The sequence below is a fragment of the Loxodonta africana genome, chromosome 16, assembly GCF_030014295.1.
Source record: "Loxodonta africana isolate mLoxAfr1 chromosome 16, mLoxAfr1.hap2, whole genome shotgun sequence".
NCBI lineage: Eukaryota > Metazoa > Chordata > Mammalia > Proboscidea > Elephantidae > Loxodonta > Loxodonta africana.
In genome coordinates, this window is record NC_087357.1 from 12,666,811 (window position 1) to 12,686,021 (window position 19,211).

The following is a 19,211-nucleotide window of genomic DNA, read 5'->3' on the forward strand; positions in this document are numbered from 1 at the left end:
ACCCTTTTCCCAAACATAAAACATTTTAAGCAGATGCTGTTGTTGTTGTTTGTTGGCTTCAGCTCGTGTTGATCTTGTGTGTAACAGAATGAACAATTGCCCAGTCCTGAGCTATCTTCATGATTGTGGGTATGTTTGAGTCTACTGTCCAATCAAGTGTTAGGTGACAGGGAAAACGTTGTTTTTGCTTAAGGATAGTCTTTAGAGTTAGATGTATTTATTTTCTAGATGCAAACATGCTGCCTTTTGAAACGTACACAATAGTTATAATTTCTGAAACTAAAGTGTGACAGAGAGAATGGAAATCTTTGTTCATATGCCTTAATGCTTTAATGCAGACTCTCAGCATGTCATACCTTAAACATCTCAGAAAAGGGGTTTGGAAAGACGAACCTGACTATAAAAGGAGAAATTTCTGTACAGTTTCTGGGTTAATGAGAGAAAACATTGCTCTTCCCATTTGCCATGAGACACCAAAGCCAAAAGTAATAGTCCTAACAAGGAGTAACCAGCTCTGATTTACCCTTTCCTAGCTACTGTAGCTGAACAAATATTGTTAAAGACCCCGATGCGAATGAAGTTTACAGGTGCCACACAACCTCATCCAGTTCTTTATCTTAGGTGAACAATACAACTTTACGGCATCACCTAACAACATACATAGCTTCTGGTTCTAATAAACATCCACACCAGACAACCATATTCCTGAATGCCCAAACACATTCTCTTTTATTTGTAAACACATATCGAGTATGCAGAGAATATGTGAGGAATAGGATAGAATCTCTACCCTCACGGAACAAGTCCTTAGGGGACTGATTGATTTCTAGCTCCAAATCGAAACAATCTTCCCTGTTAAAAAAAAAAAAAAAAAAAATTCTGTGTAGATCTTCCAAGTACTTTCCCAGCCAGCCATGCTGTTGAGTTTCCTCTTTGTTCACCCACACAACCTAAGTTGAAGTACCGCAAACTTCTCTAACCTGACATGAAAACACTTAAAAACTTAGTTAGGATGGGCAAATCAAATTAAGTATTGAAAAATAGCACAACTTCTGGCCCCTGGCCCTTCACCTCCCCTCCATCAGAAACTGACTGACCGTCTGCCTCTGGCCAGACAGTGGGCACGCAGAAGGGCATCAGGCAAACGGTGTAACACCAGAAGAATTAACAAATGTGTCAGGCTAACCCGTTGCTGTAGGGTCAATTCCAACTCATACCGACCATATAGGACAGAGTAGAGCTGCCCCGCAGGGTTTCCGAGGCTGTAATCTTTATGGAAGCAGACTGCTACATCTTTCTTCAGTGGAGCAGCTGGTGCGTTTGAACTGAGTTGGAATCGACTCAACAGCATACAACAACAACTTTAAATGTGGCTACTCAATATTTCTTGGCAAGCAAAAAAAAAAAAAAATCTACGCTCAAGTCTGTTTCTTTAAAGACAACCTTAAATGTAGTGAGTCTAGCTCAGGCTGATATCTGTTAAGGTCAAAGAGAAATTAGATAAAGTGAGTGCTGCCCCCCTCTTCTGGGGAGCCATGGAAATAAGTCAGTCTTTCCTGTGTACTTTTCAGTTGTCGTGCATACTTTTCAGGTTTCCTGTAATGCTTTGAGGACCTGGGAAACAGACTGAGAAAATGACCATGTGAACAACTGGCAGCTGAGTGCACGGATACCCATGGTTCTTCAACTGTGTTTTAAAACCAATTGCCATCTAGTCGGGTCTGACTCATGGAGACCCCATATATGTCCGAGCAGAACTGTGCTCCACAGGGCTTCCAATGGCTGATTTTTCAGATGTAGATCATCAGGCATTTCTTCTGAGGAGCACCTGGGTGGACTTGAACCTCTAACCTCTTGGTTAGCAGCCAAATGCTTTAACTGTTTGTACCATCCAGGGACTCCGACTGTGTTTTAGACTCTCATTTGCAAGCTGCAACCCAAACCCAACAAAGCTGGGTTTGATCCCTTTGCAACAAACAATTAAAGCTGTTTTGATGAGTAAATGACCTGTTTGATTCAAATGACTAGTTATTAAAACTTTAAAAAAAAAAAAAGACCAATGGATTCCTGACAGTTTATTTTTCATAAAACTTTTGGCAAGACCTGAAAATAAATGCTCACACCATGAGAGGGACAGAAACAAAGAGATCCACCTACCAGAATCTGAATACTAAGGTGTCAAATTACAAAAAAAAAAAACTTAAAAATGGCAATATGGTATACAGAGATAACCTGGTCTTCATGACATTTGGTATACTTTGGGACAATGATCAAGTCCTTGATAGTGAAGAATTCAGACATTCAGGATTTCTAGCCTGAAATGACAGTAAATGCCTTAGAAGTTTAGTAATCAAACAAGAAGATTTATTTATTAACAAAACTCAGAGAAGAAACTCCTCTATCGGTTTCTTTTCTGTCTCTACATGGATAACTTCTGATTTGTAAAACTTACTACTTCACTGAAGAGAAATGGACTTTGCCTTCTAATTTCAAACAGATTGAGACATGAAGATTGGAGACATCACATGGGAGTCTTGCTCTGACCAGTTCCTTTGTGTATCTCCAGTGGTCCCACTATGTGGAAATGCTCAGTCTGCCCTTCCTTGGCTGTTAAGGGGCCTGCGCCTGTCTTACTCTGCCCTACACAACCGTGGGCACAGCGGGAGGAGTAGTCGCCTACTAGGCACACAGCAATCTTACACTGGAGATAGACCACATCATAGCTGTTGAGAAAGCTGAAGGCGTTGAACTTGAACTGGGCCACGTTCTTCTGGCGGGAGTGGAGGTTGGCATAGGTATTGTCTTTGATGCACCTGATGGGAAGAAAAACCCCAGGCTAAAGATTAACTTAAAGCACGGCATGAAGTCAATCTGACTCAAAAAATGAAGCTTGGATCCAGACCTCTGGATTCCAAATGGAGTTCTCCTTCCATCCAGCCTTCCTTTTATAAAGAAATTTTTGAGGGAATTTTATAGCATTAAATGCATATACTAGAAAAGAGAGCTCTAAAATCAATAAACCAAGCTTCCAATTTAGGAAACTAGAGAAAGAAGAACAAATTAATCCTAAAGCAAGCAGAAGAACAGAAGTGATGGCTGTTAAATTCTGGCCCCAAACTGAGCCTTCTCCTTAATTTATCTGTAAGGAGGATTGAAAGGGAAGAGCTTTCTCACTGTGACTCCCTGCTGTTTAGTACCACATCTGTACACCGCCCAGAGCCACGGCTCACACCACCTGTGGAAGGTGCTGCGTCCTGCCCCGCCCTGGGCTTTGGGATACAAGCACTTACCATGATGCCTCTCATGAGCTTTAGGCTGCTGTGGCTCCCCCACCCCTCTAAAGCTGCCGTTGGTTTTGTTGTTTTCACACTGGTTTCCAATTACCCGTTTGTAAGCATTTAGCCTATTAGGGAACAAGGGAGCTATAAAGTTAAAAAATTTGCCAAAGTTTTGGCTTGGCAAATCCTTTGGTTAGCCAAAGAATCCAGAATCAATCTCACCACTGTAAGTGCTTGGCCTAGGCTAACCCACCAGCCCATCGCTGTAGGCCAAAAGCACCGAGGGCCTTAACCATGAATGAGGAGTCTAGGAAAACCATAAAATGAACAGGGAAAGGAGGCTTGAGCTGAAAGGGTGGGGTGGGACAGCAGAGTCTGGGCACCAAAGCCAATGCCCAGAGCTCTCAGGGGATTCAACGGAGGTTTCCCGGAACGCCTGTAATGATTTGGGATCAGAGGGAAGGTGAGGGTCTCAACTCTACCTCTGGGGCATGGTGAAGATTCTTTTGGACAGTGTTATGTTTTAGAACTACCACTTGACAAGTCACAGACTCCCTAAAGGAACGTCATATGAATCTGATAGGTAACCCCGGAGGGATTTTTGTTCTCCTTACCCCTGCTTGATCAACTCGTACTTGGCAGTTGTAAAATCCTGGGGATCTGGAGAAGCCACACAGGTGTCCACAAAGAGCATCAGGTTGGGATCGTGGCTATGGAGAATGGCTTGGAGGAAGACCTCTTGCCTCTGGCTGGTGTAGTGTGGCTTCATGCCCCCCATATGATGGGACGAGGGTGACTTGAGGAATGTTATAGACACGTCATAGCCAACTCCCTCGCTCGGAATGTCAGCCCCATGAACAACTGCACCTGCTGAGGGACGGTCCACCCTGCAAGTGAGCTTGAGCTGAGGCACCTTGTGCCGCACAATGACCCGGCCAGGGTGGCCAAGTATTCGGCCTCTAATGGAGTTGGAGTAGCTGAAGGAGCCAAGGCTTTCCTGTGAGGATGAGAGAAGAGTTGGTGGTCAGAGCTCCTGGCTTTTTGACAACCACCTTCCTTTATAAGCAGAGACCTCTCCTTTATCCCCTTTACTTGGGGCCAATTTACTGACTTGCTGGAGGGCAGAAACCCCGGGCCTGACCTCTGTGGTCCTTAATTATGAAGGTAATGATGTCTTGTCCTCTTCCGGAGTCCAGGGTTCAGGCAGGGAGCCCCAAGTGTGTGAGTCTGGACTCCCTTTTGCCCTCCTGTGAGGGCCAAGCTGGAGTGGTGTGAGGGGTGCGGGAAGCCCATGCTGGCTGTGAGTCTCACCAGCTGGGAGCTCCCTCTCTGCCAAACTCCTTCTGCACATTCCATTCCCTTGGGCATATCTGTTTTCTTAACTTCAATATCATTGTTTTGTGAAATAAGCAGGTGGTTAAGGAAAATTAAATAGAGATATGTATTTCAATGCCTGTAAATATCTAGATATTTGCTTTCTAGACTGCAAAATATAGCTAACCAACTGGGTAGAGAACACAGCAGTTAGACAAACATACAATCTGTTCTCTCTGTGCCCTGTTTCCTAACTTCTACTCGGTTGTTGTTGTTAGGTGCCGTTGAGTCAGCTCTGACTCACAGTGACCTCATGCACAACAGAATGAACACTGCCTGGTCCTGCGCCACCTTCACAATCAATTCTATGTTTGAGCCCGTTGTTGCAGCCACTGTGTCAATCCATCTTGTTGAAGGCCTTCCTCTTTGTCACTGGCCCTCTACTTTACCAAGCATGATGCCCTTCTCCAGGGACTGGTCCCTCCTGATAATGCTTTGGTTTTAGAGGTAAAAGAATATCACCCATCCATCCATCCATCCATCCATCCATCCATCCATCCATCCATCCATCCATCCATCCGTCCGTCTACCCACCCATCCTTCCTTCCATCCATCCATTCCTTAGTCCATCAATACTTAACACTTGTTTCTGTGACAAAGGCTTCAATGTAAATGCCAAAACGAAGGAAAGAAAGTTTCAGACAAATAAGCGAGCTGCTCCAGGTCTCATTAAACTCATAAATGAAGTCCTGGCTCACACCTTTGCTCTGTTTCTATCCAGGTTTTTAATGGGTGATTGAATTTTCCAAATCCCTTTCCTTGGCCTCCATCCACAGGAAGGTACCACCACCTTGTCAGTTTCTTACCTGCCAGACGGTACCACAGTGGCCATAGGGAATGTTGAAGATCAGGTAGTGCCCCGACACTTGGGGGCGACACAGCTTATCATTTAAGTGGAGGTCCCAGGAGGAGTAGCCCAGCCTCCGGAGATAGCCTCGGTCAATGATGGCTTGAAAGAGGTGAGGCAGGCAGGACAGCTGGGCTGCAGGAGGAAGAGGATGGTGAGACCCTCACAAAGGGACATGCAGGGAAGGGTGTGGGTATATGTTACTTTATAAAAGTACCAGGGATAGCGCGCTAGCTGGGGCTGGCTCTGCTCTCATCATGCCCACCCTCGACTTGACTTTCATTGACTTTATTTATTCCCTCCCTTTTTTTACAAAGTCTTTGGAGGAACACTACAACCACAGCACACATCCCGAGGGCAGAAGTTAGAGCCTCGGCTAAGGAGTTAAAGAGCAGCTCATTTCACATGTTGAGAACAACTGAGCCTGGGCCTTTGCATGAGGGGTAGTTTGGAAAAGCAAGGGGGAGGGAGCATAGGTACATAGAGGCCTCTTCTCCAACCTCCTGGAGCCCATTGAGTGGGTAGAAATACTAGAGATCTCAATGGAAACACAGCCTGTTCTTTCTTCCCAGACAGCTATTCTGTTAGCTCTCCCTTTCAGCAGCTTCAGACCCTAGGAGGGGAGCAGAATTTACCATTGCCTCTGGGTACGATTGAGTCAGCTGGACCTGGTGAGGAGGGAAAGATGAAGAGCAAATGTTAACTGTGCTGAAACACTGCAAGAGGCCGGTGTAGCCACCAGTAAACATGAAGTGTAAACGGGCTCATTTGATGTAGCTTTAAAACCAGAGTGTAAAGGCATGAGAATACTCCAGGGTAGTGAAAAGAAAAGAAGGTCCAGGGTTTTCTGGAAGAGCTGGAGGGAAGGTTGCTGGATTGTGCAAAATAGTGCTGAAAATACAGGTAGCAACAGCACCAAGATTTGTTGAAGCAAGAGAACAGCAAATACAGTGCTCTGCAGGTCCAAATACCGTCACATGAGCTCTGCCTGGTGTTGCTTCCTGTGCACATGGTACTCTTGGCACTTAAGGCTGGGGAAGAGGCAGTTTTTGGCCAACGAAGGCTTCCCTAGCCCAGAAGCAAGACAGGGCAGTAACTCAGAGCCAAGGCCCAGCCCAGGAAGCATGGCTGGTTAGATTCTCTCAACCTCTTCAAACATCCCCTGGCCCGTAATATTGGTCCTTTGGAAACCTGCACCTGATGAAAAGGAAGCCCCTTGGTGTGCAACCCAAGAACGGAAAATGAATTACCTTTTAGAATGGGTCCCCCAATGGCACCCAGGATGGCTGGAATTGCAAACAGACACAATAAAGTGAGAATCTGGGAAGCAAGGACCCCAGGAACCCCAGTGCAGACTCATAGACTTGGTTCTGTGTGACTGGTGTCTGTTTTGCTGAGGGCTCTGACAACTTTTCTATTTGAGCCCCAATTCTACACTAAACAAGAGTTACTCGCACTTAAAGGCAAAAACAATGGCAGCAATGACTTTAACTGTAAACAGCTAAGAATGGAACAGATAAGGCGAGTGCTGATTTGTTCACCAAATCTTAGAATTTTGCAACACTTGAGGCTTTTGAGGGTAAATATAAGGAAGTTCGGCGCCACACAGAAGGTGGTCAACCTATGGAACTCAGGATCTCAAGACAGATATAGGCTAATAACACAAAATATTCCAGGAAAGGTATAGGCCACGTCTCGGATGAAAGGGCCACGAGGGAACCCAGGCTATAATAGGGTGTCTTTCTGACTTCCGAGGGCTTGGACAAGGTGAAGGACTGTGTCCACGCAGAGCTGTGCCCTTGATGCCCTTGTCCGAGACTGAAAAGTAGACTGGACAAATTACAGTCTGACAGCAGCAACTTCTATCTCCTTAATCGTTTTATTACACTGTTACTCCATCCTTTGACCTTATAGTCCTTTAGCTAAATTTCAGAAGAGAAAGACTAAAATTGTGCTGCACTGGAATTAGACAAAACTGATTAATAAAATCCCAAGCACATATAATTAAAACCTTTATCATAAAGCTTATATAACACCAGATGTGAACCAGTTGCCTTCAAGTCAACTTGGACTCATGGGCAACCCATGTGTGTCAGAGTAGAACGGGGCTCCACAGGGTTTTCAATGGCTGGTTTTTCAGAAGTAGGTCTCCAGGCCTTTCTTCTGAGGTGCCTTTGGGTGGACTCTAACCTCCAACCTTTCCTGGCACCTGAGCCTGTTAATCACCGTTTGCACCACCCAGGAATTCTTTATACAACACACACACACACACACACACAAACCAAACCCGTTGCCATTGAGTGGATTCCGACTCATAGCGACCCTATAGGACGGAGTAGAACTATCCCATAGGGTGTCCAAGGAGCGGCTGGTGGATTTGAACGTTCTGCCAATCAGCAGAACGTTTAACCACAGCACCACCAGGGCTCCATATGCCCTAAATTATTTCTTTCTTGTTAGCCTTGGATCTGTGGCCCTGGCCAAATCTGATATTCCTTGGGGCTGTGAAGGGCTGTGAATTTTGACCCTGGAATGCTTGGAGAGGAAAGAAGGCCTCACTCAGTGGGTGGTGCCTGGCACGGTGATTAGTGTGGGGGCATGTGGGGGGAGCTCGGTACCTTGGCAGACCACGCCTGCGTCCTCCCTGTGGCGACAGTTATGGCGAGCCCAGCCCGCGTGGGCGCAGCGCTCCAGCCCATCCTCGTTGCCCACGCAGCGCACGTCGTCCAGCAGGATGGGCCCCACACCTGGGCCGAAGCGGCCGTGCCCCGGGGCGCCCAGCGCCCGGCCACAGCCCAGAAGGCGGCACACGACCCGGGCGTTCTTGATGTTCCAGTGGTCGTCACACACCGTGCCCCACACGCCCTGGTGCCGAACCTCCACGCGGCCCTGGCACCGGCTCCGTCCACCCGCCAGGCGCAGGGGCAGGTCTGAGGGAGGCAAGAGAAGGATTCAGGTGAGAAGAACGTCGGATGGCATTTCAAAGTCGTTTGTTATATGCAGTAGAAGAAACTAACACTGCAGTGCGTTCCACACAGGGTGGCTCTGAGTCAAAATTGACTTGAGGGCACCAAACACCACCAACAACATGTCAGGAGATGTCTGCATGGAACATGTGAGCACGTGTCTTCTGAGTAAGAGACCAGACAGACTGTTAACAAGCAGTAAACAGGATGTGAAAAACCACTCCTCATCAATGGGCACACAGCAAGCTAGGATGCTCAGGAACATCCCGGGCCATTAGAGGTACTGTGTCTAAGTGGAGTTCTAGGGCTGGAGGTCAGTGGGTGAGGGGCAGGACGAGCCAAGGGCTGAGCAACATCTCAGTGCATCTGTGGCACACAGGAGCCAGGGCCATATCAAGGGAGGACCGTTCATATCCGTGGAACATGGAAGAAACCCAGGAAGGTGGAGGAGCAGAATCCCCTGAGCATGCGATGAGCCCCGACCCTGGACACAGACTGGTTAGGGGGCCTCTGCCCTGGCTGCTCACTGCGTCAGGAATATTCTTTCCCTAGATGTTTGCATGGCTAATTCCTTCACCTCCTTCACATCCTTGTTCAAATGTCACCCTCTCCATGAGGCTTAGCCTGACACCCAAATTAATTATCCTGACACCTCCATCAGCTCTTCCAATCCTCCTTCCCTGGTCTACTTTTTATTTTTTCCATAGCACTAATCACCTCTTAAATACCATAAACTTTACTTATTACGTTTATTGTTTATTGCCTGTACCCTTTCCGGAATACAGGGAAGTTTAGCTCATAGTAGGTGCTCAATAAATATTTATTGAGTGACTAAAAGTATTAAGAAAATAGATTAAACGGAAGACTAAATGGTAGGCTCATGCCTTCCCTTCCAGCCCCACCCCAGGGAAGAGTGTCCAGCGTGGTGCGTGTAAGGGCCCATGAAGAGGAATGTGCTGGATCTAGTGGCAGGGTGGGAGGAGGGAAACGCTGTGAGAGGAAGCAGCTAGATCAGAAGGCCATGTAGTGGAGGAAGCTATGCCCCTGGGAGCACAGCACCCTAACAAATCCCAGCTTGGGGCAGAGGCATTTGGACTCACAACACAGAGACCCCCGTGCACCTATGTGCGCATACAGCCTTCCTGAGAAGAATGATAATATGGGGGAGACACTGTTCCTAGAGTTTTGAGACGTTTCTGTAAACGATATACACCAGCCCACAGCAGTGTATGGGTGCCCGCACACAACTGTGTCTGCACATACATGTCTAGGAGTTTATGGAGCTTTTTCTGTGAAGAAGTTTGATTTTAAGAGAAATATGCACATAATACTATTAACAGAGATAGAATAATGGTAGTGCTTAGAAACAAAAATTACCAGGTAAAGGGGCCATTTCTGCACCAACTGAAATCGTAACTGTAAAAAAGAGAGAGAGACAAAAAAAAGCTTTAAAAAACACACTTTAGTGGTGGTGGAATGATGTAGAACAGGACAGGGGTGATGGTTGTACAACATGATGAAAGTAGTTAACGCGCTGCAATGTACATGTAAAAACTGTTGAGTTGGGAAATGTTATATGTATCTTTTCCACAATAAAAAATGCATACACTCAAAGTCGCATATTTATAGTCAAAGCTGAAAAAGAACCAAACGTTTTCTCTAATTTCAGACACCGATGCCTTTGTTTATGCTTCTACTTTGGTTTGGATGGAGAAATACTGTCCATAAAGTTTTATTTTCTTGGCATCAAAGTTTGGCAGGTGGTGGTGTATCTTCTTGATTATCCAAATATAAAAGAATTTGTTAAATTATCGGAAGCTTTATGAATATGCTGAAGTTTTGTAAGGGAAAATAAAAAGCATTATGATTTGTAGGAACCAGTTTTACAGGGGCTGGAAAGGAAAATAAGAAAATCAAGTCATCAAGAAATATTTACAGATAAGAGAAAGATCATATCTAAATGGTGTGACTCCATATTAAAAATATACAGAGGAAGGTAAGGTAGGAAATTTAACAATGGATTAATGATAGAGTATGGTAGTATAAATTATTATGAAATTGAGTGTTAATCTAGCAACAGGTACATGATCATTACCAGGTAACGCCGTCGCTTTTGTTGGAAGTGGACCTGTAGCTGCAAAACAAAAAACAATAAACCTGTAAAAACTCATTGCTGTCAAGTCGATTCCAACTCATGGTGATCCCACATGTTACATACACTATCTTATTTCTACCCCAGTTATTATCTGATCCTGGGCAGAATTTTCACTTCTTGAGTATCTATTTCCTCTGTAAAAACAGAGACTGTAGTGTAACCTATTCCAGAGGGTGGTGTGAGATTCAATGAGGTTGTGTATAAGGTGCCCACACTGAGCAAATGCTATACAGATGTTGGTTACTATCCCACCACCATAACTACCGCTGCCATTATCACTACCTTTTTCTTCTTGTTGCTTTCTTCCTCCTTCTCCTCCTTCTTCCTCCTCCTCCTCTTCTTCTTCTTGCTCTTGTCCTTTTCCTCCTTCCTCTTCTTTTTCTTCTTCCTTCTTCTCCTCCTCTTCTTCTTGTCCTTCTTTCTTCTCCTCTTCTTGTTTCTGTTGTTCTTGTCCTTGTCCTTCTTCTTCCTCTTCCTCCTCCTTGTCCTCTTTTTCTTGTTGTTCTTGTCCTTCTTCCTCCTCCTCCTCCTCTTCTTCTTCTTGTTCTCGTCCTTGTGCTTGTCCTTCTTCTTCCTCCTCCTTCTCCCCTTCTTGTTCTTGTTCTTGTCCTTCTCCTTCTTCTTCCTCCTCCTCCTCTTTTTCTTGTTGTTCTTGTCCTTCTTCTTCCTTCTCCTCCTTCTCCTCTTCTTCTTGTTGTTCTTGTCCTTGCGCTTGTCCTTCTTCTTCCTCCTCCTTCTCCTCTTCTTCTTCTTGTCCTTCTCCTTCTTCTTCTGTCTCCTCTTCCTCCTCTTCTTCTTCTTGTTCTTGTCCTTCTTCTTTCTCTTCCTCTTTTTCCTTCTCTTCTTGTTTTTGTTCTTGCTTTTGTCCTTCTCCTTCCTCTTCCTTCTCCTCCTCTTCTTCTTGTTCTTGTTTTTGTGGTCCTTCTCCTTCTTCTTCCTCTTTTTCTTCTTCTTGTTCTTGTCCTTCTCCTTCCTCTTCTTCTTCTTCCCCCTTCTTCTCCTCTTCTTCTTCTTGTTCTTGACCTTGTCTTTCTCCTTCTTGTTTTCTTCCCCCTGGTCCTCTTCCTCCTCCTTCTCCATCTTCCTCCTCCTCATCTCTGAGATGGTTGTCATCCTCTCCTGGGGAAATAAGAAGTGTTTACCCTTGGTGTGTAAGTCCTTTCTGGGCTGGTGTTTCTTGAAAAGCCACCAGAGTTGCTGCAAGGGGCAGAGAGCATACCTGGAGAAGACGCTGCTTTGTCTGAAGTGGAAGCTGTATCTGCAAATAAATAAGAACCCAACTCATATGTCAGTGGAAAGAAAATGCGATATTTTGGTTTGACCAACAGGGTGGATGAAGTAGTCCTTAAGAAATTAGTGGCTGGAACAGAAGAGCAAATGGGTAGAGCCAACACTACAGGAACCTGGTTCTAGTATGCACATTTGAGTGTGCTGGCTGGGTCAAAGCTTCACAGAAGGCGGCACACAATTCTCCAGGCAGGTGGAGGTGTGGACCCCCAGCCTGACCTTTCATGGGCACATCTGATCAAGACCAGAGCCACAAGCAGACTCGGTCCCTAGTGGAGGGGCCACTTCTGTGTCTACAGGCGAACAAAGAGAACACAGAACTAAATTTCTAGTGAAAAGGACACTGAGGTTTCCATTTACGTTGGGGGTTATACTGTAGATAAAACATTCACTTGTCACGTAGAAAGAAGGAAAGTTGATCATATTTAAGAAATTTGGCAGGCAGAAAACATTACCTGAGGAAGTATCCACTTCTGTGGGGTTTGAAGATGCATCTGTGTGTAAACAGAGAGAACAGGACTGAATAATGAGTGGAAGGACACTTGAGTGTGTCATTTTTCACTGAGGTTTATTTTGTGGTCAAAATGGCCATTAAATTGGCTCATTTTTTCAATGTGGTTTTTGCTGTTGTTAGTTGCTGTCGAATTGATTCCAATTCACAGCCACCCTACGTGAGCAGAGTAGAACTGCCCCATAGGGTTTTCAAGGCTGCGACCTTTCAACAGCAGATTGCCAGCCTGTCTTCTAAGGCAGCTTTGGGTGTGTTTGAACAGGTAACTTTTTGGCTAATAGTCAAGCGCTTAACCATTTGTGCCACCCAAAAGAAGTTGGCCACGTTAAACAGCACAATGTGAGAATCTTTACCAGATGGCGAGGTCACTTCTGCTGAGGTTGAAGAGGTATCTATAAATAAAGGAGAAACCTAAATAGTAGCGAACAGGACTCCTAGGTTTCTGTTTTTACTGAGACTTGTTGTGGACAAAATTTTCATAAATAGCCTAGTTTGCCAAATAGAATTCCAAGAAAGGACACTTAAGGGGACAGCACAGAGGATACTACCTGGTGTAGAGGGCACAGCTCTTAACCTTGAAGCTGCAGTTGAATGAAAATAAAAAAGGCTGCAATAAGACAGCTGCATCAGGTACACATATTTCTAGAAGGTGCAGGAAAAGCAAATGTGTCCATCGTAGATCAGTGGGACTGGCCAAGCATGGCATTCTGCTGTTCAGACAGGGCATCTTCCAGTGCCTCCAAGCCTCCCTGCCCTTCTCAGGCTCCATTCCTCTTGCCGCATCCTTACTTCTTCCCTTAGAGGTGGAGCAGATTACATGTTCGGAGGGCAATAGTCCAAGTCTCTCCACTGTGTGCGGCTAATTTCTCAAAGATTCTATGAATGGGGATTTGCTTCCCCCTCTCTCCTTCCTTTTCCCCTCAAACTAGTGGAAGGGGGTAGAATGCAGACAGGAACCTTCCCTAGGTGGGCTGTCCCAAGATCTAGACTGAGGGTGAGAAGGGGCTAACGAGCCCATTTGGCTCTCGTACTGTTGTCCTCCAACCCAGGTCTATAAATAACAAAGGCCATATTTTGGTGCTCCATCTGCTGACTCTCATGTTTTATTTCTCCATTAGTATTAATAGAGGTAAAATAATTTTAGTGCTTAGAAACAAACAAAAATTAGCAGGTAAAGGGACCATTTCTGCACCAACTGGAGCAGGGAAGAACATCTTTATTGGCCTCACTCAACACTCTATGCATAAACTTCTTGAATCCAGCATCACACTAGGAACTCCTCAGGTAATTCTAATCATCACCCACTAGAAACTACACAAGAGGTGAGTCACTTGTTATCTCAGTCAGCTCTGCACCATCATCGCCTTGGTGCAGAGCTCAGTAAGTGGCCAGCCTTCACCTGTTGGAATATCTAAGGATGATAGTATCTAATGCTGCTTGAATATCTAAGGAGGGTCAGTTAAAGCCATTCAGGCAACATCCACTTGTTGGCTGGTCTCTAGGAAAAACTTCCCCCAATAGACTCGAGTAGGGGATTACATTAGGCTACCAGGCACTCCAACAAATGATTAATTCCTCATTGATTCTGCGGACTTGACCATCTGCTTGGCTGCATAAGACGAATTAATTTTCCCCTTGGCCTGTGTATTTAGCTGTGTTTCCTAGAATTCATTCACTGTTGGGGAACCCAGGAGTGGCCTTTATGAATCAGCTCAATATAAATGTATTAAAAAACATAAAATAAAAGATTATTAAAGAATCAAAGAACCTGATCAGGACATCAACAGTTGCTTATTGAGCTCACTGGAAAACAAAGAAAATAGTTTATAGCAAGCAAGATGGAACCCAAAACGACATTAATATTACTTGTTGAAGCGGTTACAGCAATATTCAAAGATACTGGAAATCGGAAACGGTAATTGGTCAAAGCCTACCAAATGGCACACAAGAATTGTTTTATAGGTAACGTGCTTTCTTCTCTCTGGAGCACAGACACCATGGTCTTCATTTATTTAATCAACAAATATTGATCCATCATCTACCCTGGGCCAGTCACTGTGCTTAGTACTGGGGTCAAAAAGCCAACAAATGTTGATATGATGCTTGCTCCTAAAGAGTGGACCATCTTGTGGGCAAAACAGATATGATCAAATGATCACACAATAAATGTAAAATTGCCATCGTGACAGTGCTGTGTAGGAGGGATGCATGATGCTGGGAGAGCCTCCAATAAGGTGACCCCACCCGGCCGGGGGGGGACCTTCTCCATTCTGCTGACTCTCCCCCCACCATCTCCTGCATGGCACAGGGTTTTGCCTGGACTAGGCGCTCTGCTCAAAGACAGTGACAACTGGATATTACACTGCCCACAGCTCTTCTAGTCTTGATCCTACCCCATGGCATGACAACAGCCATCCTCCTGTCCTGTTTGCCTGCATCAGCAGTGGCATGGGCAGAGGACATTACTGGGTGAGGGAGTTACTTCTGCCAAAGCAGATATTATGTCGGAATACGAAACACAACGGGAATCTTAGTCAACTTTGAAACTTCATTGCTGGTTCAACACAATTCCATCTTTACTATGATCTCATTTACCAGGCTTTATTGTTGAAAAAATTCCAACATGAGGACTAGTTATTTCCCAATCTCTCTCTCGAAAAATTTACAAACCCAAATTAAAAACACCTGAACTGGTATAAATTACAACACTCCCAAAATGAAACATGCTTCCCTGCCCTTTTAAGCAAAAGACAGAGGACATATTTTAACCTGCATAGCTCTGGCACATCATGAAGACTATCATTGTTGTTCAGGTTGTGTACAGTGATGTCTTTAAGGACACTGAGGTAAGGGGGCGTTTTTGCTCCGTATCAGTGCATACAGAAAGTCCAGTGACATTTTACAGTTTTTTTGAGCTTTCTGTGGCTGTTAGGCTATCTGCTACATTTCCTGTCGTAAAATCCAGTTTTTCTATCAGTCTCCCCCCTTCCAGCCCTTGTGCCCCTCCCCAATTTATCTCTTCTAATATATATTTTTTAATATTTAGTCAGTAGGGAGTGGCACGGTGGTTAAAGCACTCAGCTGCTAACTGAAAGATCAGTGGTTCGAACCTACCAGCTGCTCTATGGGAGACAGATGTGGCAGCCTGCTTCCATAAATATTTATAGTCTTGGAAACCCTGTGGGGCAGTTCTACTCTGTCCTATAGGGTTGCTATGAGTCAGAATCAACTTGATGACAACAGTCTTGGTTTTTGGTTTAGGGAGACCAGATAGCCAATTGTTGTATGTGTGTACAGGCTATGAACAATAGGCTCCCAGCAAACAGGCTCTGCGAATACTCCCGTGTGTGTTTGAGCACTTGAACTGGAACACTGGGGCCTGAATCTGACTGCATAGACATCCTCTTTGTCTGCTTCAGGGTTCTGTTCTATTTTCCAAGGGATTACATCAGCCAACAATGACCCCTGGATAAGTGGGGTTTAATTGTCTTCTCTCTGATAGAATTTCAACACAGCAATATCCCTTAGCTAGGTAGTAAAAAAAAAAAGTAGTGAGGGGACAAATTAGCAGAAAACTTGTTACTGGTTGGAAGGACCAAATCTGTGGCCGAGGAACTGTGAAAACAAGCAAAAGTTAAAGAAAATCATAATTTAACACCATCCTTGTCAATAGAGTTCATTGGTAAAGAATTTTTAAAAAACTACTCCATTAAAAATTATATCCCAGCTGTGTCCATACGTGATTATCCTCTGTCTCATTCATTTAAGGGAAATAAATAATGGGGAGTGGTACATGGGGTTGGAACTCAGAGACAGTTCTAGTCTCTCTGTAACCAAGCATGTGACCTTGAGCAAGTCCCTTTGCTCTCTGAGCTTCAGCTGCTGCATCTCCATCACCTTGTTAGAAAGGCAGAATCTCAGGACCCACCCACTCTAGGCCTGCTGAAGCAGAAGCTGTATTTTAACAAGATCTCCAGGTGATTTGTGTGCACATTAAAATTTGAGAAGCACTGAGCGTCACGGATGGAGACGCCTGCAGGCCCAGAAACAGTGGCATGGCTGGGTGGAGTCCGGAGATCATGTGCCCCATATGCAGGGGGCAGCCCTTTCCTGCCCAACCCAGCCCTTGGTGCTCTGCTGAATTCACAATTTTCAATTGACGCTGGAAATCTGAACTTTTATAGGAAGTCTGCCATTTTTAAAAATGCGGGATTAAAAAAAAATTAACATTGCATAGGCAAAACTGTATTATCTGAATCAAAACCCATCAGTAGGTTAAAATTGGCCCATGGGTTGCCTGTTTGTGACTTCTGGTCTGAGAAACCTCTGAAGTTTCATTTAACTCTTGGAAAAACGTTACACTGTGACAAGGTTACAAGGTACCATATCTGACTTGTCCTTGCCTAAAAGACTTTTCTGGTGGCCGATTCTCACAGATCCCACCACAAAGAGAGCAGTCTGTTTCATTGTCTGCTTTTCCTTAGAGCTCAGTTTCTACCAAACCTGGAAGAGGGCTCTGGGATTTTCGAGATGTGAACCACTGGCTACTTTCATAAGTGTTTACAGTTCAGAGAAAACTTGAGTTGAATTGACTTGTGTGGAGATGGTATTTATCTGACTTATTTATCCAACTCAAGACTGATCTACTATGATCCCTAAAACATCCAGAAGGAAGTTTACAAAAGGACGCGTGGGTTGCTTACATTAGAGAGTCAGGCCTCATCTTGACAGGCAACAGGACATGCAGGGAACTCAGGAGTTTAACTACGAAGCTCCCATGGCTGTGGGCTCACACAAGGCTGTACCACCCAGACCCCAGGAGAAACTTCTGAGGTGGTTATTTTCATCCTCCTGTGCTACTGATGGAAACCCTGGTGGCATAGTGGTTAAGTGCTACGGCTGCTAGCCAAAGGGTCGGCAGTTTGAATCTGCCGGGCACTCCTTGGAAACTCTATGGTGCAGTTCTACTCTGTCCTATAGGGTCGCTATGAGTCGGAATTGACTCAACAGCCATGAGTTTGGTTTTTGGTTTGGTGCTACTGATGGAGCCCTGGTGGTGCAGTGGTTAAGAGCTCAGCTACTAACCAAAAGGTTGGCAGTTCAAATCTACCAGGCGCTCTGTGGAAACTCTATGGGACAGTTGTACTCTGTCCTGTAGAGTCGTTATGAGTTGGAATCAACTCTTCAGCAGTAAGTTTTTGGGTGGTGCTACCGATGGAGGCCTGGTGGCATAGTGTTTAAGTAGTATGGCTGCTAACCCAAAAGGTCAGCAGTCTGAATTCACCAGGCACTCCTTGAAAGCTCTATGGGGCAGTTCTACTCTGTCCTATAGGGTCACTATGAGTCAGAATCGACTCGACGGCAACGGTTTTGGTTTTTACTTAGATTAAAAACAACAAAGCTAAATATTTCATGGGGGATGACAGAGCGGTTGGGGGCTGGAAAGCCAACAGAGGAAGATATGTCATCATTTCTGCAAGAAGGTAAGGAATTGGCCGAGTGAAACTGACCCTCAAACCAAAGGCAAATGAAGTAGAGTTTCAGATTCTGAACCCCCAGAGATGGGGGCTTATTCATTGGGTCCCTTTTGAGAAGGACTCACAAAAGCACTACGTGGAGGACCTTCACACAGGCCTGATGATGTTACTGAGGGTGGGTGGAGCTGGGGGACTCTGGAAGACTCTGCTCAGAACTTATTTAGGAGCATCATGGCATGAAAAAGGTATCTCTATCTATCTGTCTGTCGGTCTGTCTACCTGTCTGTCTATCTGCCTTTCTCTTTTTTAGCAGAGTTTGCTCTCTCCTCAAAAAGGCCCCTAAACTAGATGACTCCACCATATTACTACCTTGCCTCTGAGAGCACAGCTTTTATTCCATAGGGAAGTTTTTGTAAGACAGGACCAAGGCTGTGACAGTAATGTCTGCTACCCTTCTGCTAGCCATAGATGGTGGGACGCCAGCCTCAGAAAAACAGTTGCGAAATGTGAGAATGGGAGAAATACCTATTGGGTGTAAAAGATATGGGTGTTCCCCAGGAGCTGGAAAAAAGAAAATAGTCACTATAAGTACCTTCCAAACAAACACAATGAAATTTCATTCTCTTCTCAAATACCATCTAAATCACGTAAATGAGTATGCCTCTAAACAACCCCGTCTGGTCTCTAATCATGTAGCTGCCTTTTAAAACGTGGATGTAGCTCATGAATGTGTACGCATTATTCTGATTAAGAATAAGAAAATCAGAGAAATAAAATTCATGTTGGGGTTGTGACGTTACAGCCCCACTAGGCACTGGATACCTTGTCTGCATCCTGGGGCCCAGGTGAAGCTGCAGGTGGGGAGCAGCTCTTGCCACAAGGTCTACCTGTCCCAGCCCCCTCTTGTCCTCCCTGTTGCCACCGCCTCTGATGTGTGAGTCACCAGTGTGGGTCAAGAGCTGGTGTCTCCGAGTCCTACTGAGATGCACCACTCTAATTTGGAAAGATAACACACCAACCTGTTAATGCCCAGACCACCTTTCCCTGAGGGGTTGGGAAACATCCCTGGGCCTTCACCTTCTGGAAGGGTGGAAGGGTCTGGAGCTCAGGGAACTCTCAAAGGAAGTTAAGGCTGGTAAGAGACTCAATGGGGAAGTGGTGTTCCCTGCACTAGACAGCTAGTCAGCACTTAGCAAATAATATGGACATTAACTCACAGGTGTCTGAATGTCCAGCAGCTTCAGAATCTGCAGACATAAAGGAAGCATTAGTCTGGCTTATTAATAGAAACTGGGATGATAAAATGGTTTAAAGAT

At 45.1% G+C, this 19,211-nt stretch overlaps 1 protein-coding gene across 1 annotated transcript in view; it reads right to left on the reverse strand.

Annotated features, from left to right (window-relative positions):
• Positions 1-2,290: 2,290 nt before the first annotated feature.
• Positions 2,291-19,211, reverse strand: part of DMBT1 (deleted in malignant brain tumors 1) — a 233,323-nt gene continuing 216,402 nt past the window's right edge. The window contains exons 43-46 of the mRNA XM_064269899.1: positions 8,118-8,429; positions 5,459-5,634; positions 3,893-4,275; positions 2,291-2,813 (exon numbers count right to left, since the gene is read on the reverse strand). Coding sequence (XP_064125969.1) covers positions 2,522-2,813; positions 3,893-4,275; positions 5,459-5,634; positions 8,118-8,429 — 1,163 coding nt within the window. The 3' untranslated portion in view covers positions 2,291-2,521. The remainder of the gene's footprint in view (positions 2,814-3,892; positions 4,276-5,458; positions 5,635-8,117; positions 8,430-19,211) is intronic.